The sequence below is a fragment of the Galeopterus variegatus genome, unplaced genomic scaffold (genome assembly GCF_000696425.1).
Source record: "Galeopterus variegatus unplaced genomic scaffold, G_variegatus-3.0.2 Scaffold9679, whole genome shotgun sequence".
NCBI lineage: Eukaryota > Metazoa > Chordata > Mammalia > Dermoptera > Cynocephalidae > Galeopterus > Galeopterus variegatus.
The window spans coordinates 46787-53506 of NW_007735790.1; the positions used below are offsets into that span (position 1 = coordinate 46787).

At 47.8% G+C, this 6720-nt stretch overlaps 1 protein-coding gene across 1 annotated transcript; it reads right to left on the bottom strand.

Annotated features, from left to right (window-relative positions):
* Window positions 1-3077: 3077 nt before the first annotated feature.
* Window positions 3078-4658, bottom strand: GPR101 (G protein-coupled receptor 101). Its single transcript, XM_008593805.1, has one exon. It carries the CDS (start codon window positions 4656-4658, stop codon window positions 3078-3080), a length of 1581 nt encoding a protein of 526 aa, XP_008592027.1.
* Window positions 4659-6720: the final 2062 nt, after the last annotated feature.

The window sequence follows — 6720 nt, forward strand, 5'->3', positions numbered from 1 at the left end:
GGAAGTCACAGAAGCCCAGGGCTTGCTCCTCATTACTTCCCAAGCATGTTGAAATTGGTATGTTAGTCAAAGCACCTGCGACTCCTCGGCAAACTAGATGCTCTATTATTTCTTAAATAAGGAAATCATTAAATTTGAAACCACATCATTTCAAAGTCTGGTTTGTCTGGTCCCCGTAGTTTAATGGGATTTTTTTACTGCACATATGAAGTGGCCTTGGCAAAAGAATACATCCTTTAAAAACATTTAGGGAAAGCTATTGCACATGGGGATCTGTGAAGCTAATTATGACTTTTTTGTGTGTGTTTTCAGATTTTCAAATGACAAAACAGTATGTGCAGTAAAACCTCATTAAGTTGATAGTGCTTTATTGAAAATAGCACAAAATTTGAAGCAGTTGCTATCTCCAAGCTAACCAGAGGCCTTATTGTTCATTAAGAAGAAAATGTCATTAAAGCAGAATGCTCTTAATTCAAAGGTCCTCTTTTCCAGTCTCTGGTTTTCAAAAGGTCTTTCCCTTTGAAGAGTCCAATTTGCCAAAAGAATGGACAATGACTAGAATAGGGGAAAGAGTAACTTTAGAAGGAAACAGGTGAGTCTCGGTGCCCTGGAGAATGTCGTGTGTGCTGTTAAATGGACTTACCACACTCGTACAGGTTCTGGTTCCAGTTTGATTTGGGATTTTGGCAAACAATATTCTCTGATACACTTTGAAGGGGTTGAGCTTTAAAAATAAAACAAGAAGTTCAGTTTCAACAAAATGTTTGGAGACACTTACGTTTGAAATCCTGTTTCTTACCCAGGTAAGCATTTCTACTGAAAAGACAGGCTGTAGCTACCTTGAACTCCTTTGGCCATGACAGACCTGCAAGACAGTACTTCTTCCCCCATAGGAGGATTGATCACATAGGCCATTTCTTCACCCAGATATCCTTTAAGGACAGGTCAGTGCAAGACTTTGGCAATAAATTGGTATAATAAATATATGACTATTACTTTGCTTTATACATTTTGGTAGAAAAATAAATGATAGTGCAAGGGCATACTTCATCCCCCATGCCTTGTCTGAATTACCACAAGTTCCAAATTAATGGAGTTGAAATTAATAAGGTTTTCATGGACATACTGATTCGATGGGTCAGCTTGATAATATTTGGTTCTATCCCCACTCCTTTTCTAAATTCCAAACATGGCAATCCCAAATTTCCATGCAGACTTATTCACAGCCCAAATACATTGTTTGAGAAGCTCATGTTGGAATCTGTGAGGAGGAAGAGGTGAAAGAAAATATAAATGAGGTATAATATAAATGGGCATCTATAAAAATGAAATTTGAGTTCTAATAAAAACATGGTAATCACAGAAGAATGAGGGTAAACTCTGAATATGGCCATCTTTATACACAACCACCTGATTAACCTTTGCAGCCAAATATTCCCTTCTCTCACTTTACCCATATTAACAGTAGATTTCTGCATGAACAGTTGGTTGGCTGTAGACTTGCTTTAATTTGGTCTTCAGGAGATCAAAAACATTGGCTTGACCTTTTTTTGTTTGTTTCTATGGTATTTGGTCATGGAGAGATGTGTTCTGTGCCCTCAGAAATACACAGGTATATCCCTGCCCAAAGTAATTTCAGGCTTTGGGATTTTAACAATCTTTCTCTGTATTGACCCTAGGGGCAATTGAAATACTATAAAGGTTTTCCTAAGGTGATATATTTTAACAGCAATAATTAGGTTATGTCTGACCTCAACGCTTTGATTTTACAATTGTTTGAAATAAGTCAGATGTTTGCCAGGTATTGTGAAACCATCCTTTCTATCATGTCTGACTCTCTTATATTTCTCTCCCACATCAGCAGAGAGCTTAAAAACTTTAGAGAGAGCCACAGGTGGAAAAGACACATGGGTGTGCTTGAAGGAAGCAAAATGTCCATCCTGCCTTCCTTGCTCCCCATGTGGAGATATTTCTTGTCTATGATCTCATGGACACATAAGAGATTTCTGATGGCCACATCACTCTGAATTGGCAGTGTGAGTTTTTAGAGCTTTGGTCACTCCTAGTTGAATTTATTTATTTTTTACTGGAAATACTGTTTGACCAAATAGTCTCATTTGGAAAAAAAAAAAAAAAACACCACAAGTGATTGGGTGAGATCTGGAGGATTCTTATGAGCATCCCAATTCAGTCACAAAGGGGATATTGTAAAATAGTGGCATGATTTCTGTCCCACTATTATTCAAATAGGAGACAGAAAATGTTTTAGTGTCAATCAACATTTTTTTCATTTGCATGGAATGACCTCAGCTCCAGCCCATGCATAAACCCAGGATTTTATAGGAAAAAAAAAAAGTTAACTGTTTAGCCCCGTGGATGTGTGTTATTTTTCTATCTTTTCCCTTGGAATAGCTTTCCATTTCGTACATGTCCTCCCACTCTTCTGGACCGCTTTAGGGGATCTAGAAACCTTGGTATCCTAACTTCATGATACTTTCTGTTTTAGTTTGTATAACAGTCTTTGCACCAGATTGTGGAGGCTCTTCAGTTCAGAATTTGGCTCATACATTCACCAGTTCATCAGGTTCTGCTTCTTGGGCTCCATGAATGAATGATTTGGTCCACTGCTTTTCTTTCAGTTGAACATAAGCTGTTGTCCTGGTCCATGAGCTCCTGACCTGAGGGCCAAAAAGTCCTTAAGTTCACAGACATCATCTTCCCTTTCCCTCAGAACAAAACCTGGTAGTCGTAACTTTGGGGAGACAGATTACCAAACAGGCCCCAAATGGATAGCCCTTGTTGCTTTAATAAATTCAGAGCTTAATAATTTTTGGGGGGGTGGAAATTTTAGTCAGAATCCTGAAGTCCATGCTTTGAGGAGCACACCTTTAAGTAAAGTCCCTAGTTTCTACCTCTTCCATATACTATCTACCTTGTGGTGAAAAGGATGTGTGTGCAACACCTTTGCCTGAAATGGTATGGGTTGGCATTTATGGAACTGTGGGTGGTCCATTGAAAAGAAAGCTGCTCTTGTTTTCTGTGTTGTGGAAAGTTCAAGGTTTGGCTAAGAACCAACTTTAAGGTGAAGTAGCAGAATCGTGGGAAGGGACGATCTTGCCTTCAGTCCCACCCTCTGTGCCGGCTTCTGTTGCAGGCAGGTCTAGGTGGTTGTTTTCGTTTGTGGGCTTTTCCTTGCATAAGAACTTCTTCAGCATATCCTGGATTTCCTTCCTGATGGTCTTGTGCATGTATCCATAGATGTAGGGGTGGATGCAGCACTGCAGGAAGAAAAGCCAGATTATTATGGTGATCACCCACTGTGGTACCTTGGTTTGGACATCCACCCACACGGCCAGGACTGCTAGAAAGCAGTAGGGTCCCAGGGATAGCACATAAGAGAAAATGATGATGAAGATCACTTTAGCAGCTTTGCACTGGTAGCACCTGGGCAGAGGAGGATTGCTGTTGCTGTTCCGACGACTGGGTGGGAGGCTCTCTGGAATGTTCACTGCCTCGACATCATCCTCATTGAAATTGATGTGATCCTCATCAAACTCCATGTCATCTTCACCCAAGTCAATGTTGCACTGGTTGACCTCTATGCAGCCCTTGTCTGCCTTCACGCTGCTTTCCTCAACTTTGATGTGGCGTTCCTTACCCTCCAGGCTGCCTTCACTGGCCACCATGCTGCTCTCTCTGAGCTCCTTGCTGCCCTTGGCCTCTAGGCTACCTTCACTGGTCTCCGTGCTTCCTTCCTTGACCTTCATGCTGCTGTCTTTGGCTCCCATGTTGCCATCTTTGGCTTCCATGTTACCCTCTTTGGCCTCCACACCGCCCTCCTTGGCCCTGGCCTCACCTCCACCCTGGCTGTAGAATTCTCTCTTACCCTGGAACTCATCCTTCTTCTCTGCTCCCTCTTCATTCTCATTCTCCACACAGTCCTTGACCCGCACCTCCAAGCTGTGGCTCTTGATGTTGTACAGCAAAGCATGTTGCCGCCGGGCTGCGCCAAACACCACGGAGTAGCAGGCAATCATGACAACCAGTGGAATGATGATGAAAGACACTACGCTGAGAATGGTGTAGCTGGGGCTGGCCCCCCAGATCATGGAGCAAAGAGCATTGCGCTCATCAAATGCAGCCTGGCCCCAGCCATAGAGTGGGGGTGTGCTCTGTAGGATGGCGACAATCCAGGTGCCATAGAGGAGCATGTAACCACGGCGCTGGGTCATCCTGGACGGGTAGGAGAGAGGGTGGATGATGGACAGGTAGCGATCCACGGACACCACGACAATGGTGTTGACGCTGGCGAAGGCGAACAGGTGGGTGAGGCTAACCAGGGCGGTGCAGAAGTGGCTGTTGAGGGGCCAGAAGAAAGGCACTGAGGTGGCCACCACCCAGGGGGCCACAAGCGAAATCTGCAGCAGGTCGGTGACGAGGAGGTTAAAGATGAAGCGGTTTGTCACCTGCAGCAGCTGCGGTTTGCGCTGCAACACGAGCGCCAGCACTATGTTGCCGATGAACGAGGCAGTGAGGAAGATGAGCAGCACGCTTGAGCGGATGATGCCGTGAGCCAGGCTGATGGGCATTTTGGAGAAGGGCACGCACGTGTTGCTGCTGTTGCTCTCGCGCGTGCTGTTGCTGCAGGTGGACGTCATGGCGACAGCGGAAGGGCGTGAGACAAGGTGTAGGCTCAGCGTGGGCACTGGCAGGCGGTGAAGGGGTGCGCTGGCTGCACTCAGTGCTTATGCTTGGGGACGAAAGAAACATGCGGACAGGGTTAGTCTCTGGCTGCGGAGGGGACAAGCCTCCGCTCCCAGCAGCAGCGCTGCAGGACCCCTCCCCCGGACCCCCGCGCAGCCCCAGCCCCGTCTTGGCTGCTTCTCTGGCTGTTTCTCTGGCCCTGTGGGTCTCTCTGCCGGTCTCTGATTTCCTCCCGTCTGTCTCTCCTGCTGGCGCGTGCGCGCGCTCTCTGCGTGTCTCCCACACTGTCTCTGGGTCTCGGAGTTATGGTCTCTCCAGCTCGCTCGCTCGCTAGCGCCTGCGCCTGCGCGCTCTGTCCCTGCTTGTTCACGAGGGTCAATTTTTGTCTCCAGTGTCTGTCGCTAGCGTACTTTTTCTGTATCTCTCGGTGTGTGTGTCTCACCGTTTCTTCTGATTCTTCTCACCCTTGCCTCTCACTGCGTCGTCTGTCTCTGTTTATCAGTCTCTCTATAGCACGTGCACGCTGGCTGTTGGTCTCTGTCACTGTCTTACCTTTTTGTCTTTGTTACTGCTCTCTCTCCCTCCCATTCTCAGTCAGTTTCTCAGTCTGTCTGGCTGTGTCTCTTTCGCTAGCACGCTTTCTCTGTAGCTGTGTGTGCATTTCTCTCTCTATCTCTCCATCTTCTCCCAGTCTTGTCTCTGTCTTTCCTTCTGCCTCTTTCCGATCTGCTCTCATCTCTCTGTGTCTCTGCCTGTCACTACTGCGTGTGCTTCTCCGTCTTTCCCTGATGCTCTCATTTCTCCGTTTCTCTCGCAGTCTATTTCTCTGACAGCTTATATTTGTGGCTCCCTAGGGCACTTGTTCAGTACCACTTGCTATATACGTGTCTCTGCCAGTCTCCGTGTCTCTTCAAGTCTCTTGTTTCCGTGTCTCCCTAGGATTCTCTCCCTGCGCGTCTCCTGTCTGTTATTGGCACGGGTGCGCTTGCTCTGTCTTTCTTGGATCCTCTTGTCTCCGTGTCTCTCCCTATCTTTCCCCGTAGTTTCTGTCTCCCCATGCGTGAGTTCTCTCTGGATCGCTCTGTCTGCCTGTCTCTCTCCGTTGGTCTCTAGCGCTCTACTGCTCGTCTCACCTGCGTCTCTCCGCTTCTCAGTCTCTCTCTAGCGCGTGAACTCTCTAGTTGGTTACCCTCTCACTCTCCGGTCAGCCTGGGACTCTCGCCGAACACTTTCTCTCTATCTTTCAGTATGTGTGCACATCTGTCTCTCTCCGTCTTTCTCCGACGGCCCCTCACCTCGGTTTTTCTCTGGCTAGATCTCTGTCTCTTTGGATTTCTCTCTGTCGACTTTATTTTGCCATGGGAACCAGCTGCCGCCGTGGCCACCGTGAGCTTTGGCGGATAAAACGCCTAGTTTGTTAGCAGCGCAGCAGCGGCTGGAGAATGCAGGGAGGATGTCTGTTGCCCCCCCCCCACACACACACATTCGGCATCCTCCCTGCATTCCCCAGTCCGCTTGGTGTTGGCTGCGGCGGCTGGGGGAAGCGGGTGGTGAGCTCTGGGAAGACGGGAAAGGAGGCAGGGGTGCCAGGGTGATGGGGAGAGTCTGAGAGACAGAGCGAGAGAAATTGAGAGGCAGAGAGAGACAGAAAGAGATGAGAGACAGAAAGAATGAGAGAAATACAGAGAGGGGAAGTGAGAGCCAGAGAGGGAGAGACAAGAAATGAGAGAGTGAGTGTGAGACAGAACGAGACTGAGACATAGAGACGGAGACAGAAAGAGAGAGAGTAAGAAAAGAGCGTGAGAGGCACAGAAAGAAAGGGTGAGGGGGGATAAAAGAAAATCGAGAGGGAGGGGAGAAGCACGCACCCGAGAAAGTGCGAAGGAAAACGCGAGGGCGAGAGGACAGCAGAGGAAAGGCGACAAGGGGCTCCACGGCGGGCCACTGCGCGAGGCTGCTCAGTCGCCGTCGGGCCGCAGCAGACGGGGCGTCCCGGCGCGCGAGCTTGGGGGCGGC

Bases quoted from the DNA above. Each gene is read 5' to 3' on its own strand.
- GPR101 (XM_008593805.1), bottom strand. From the start codon at position 4,658: ATGACGTCCACCTGCAGCAACAGCACGCGCGAGAGCAACAGCAGCAAC.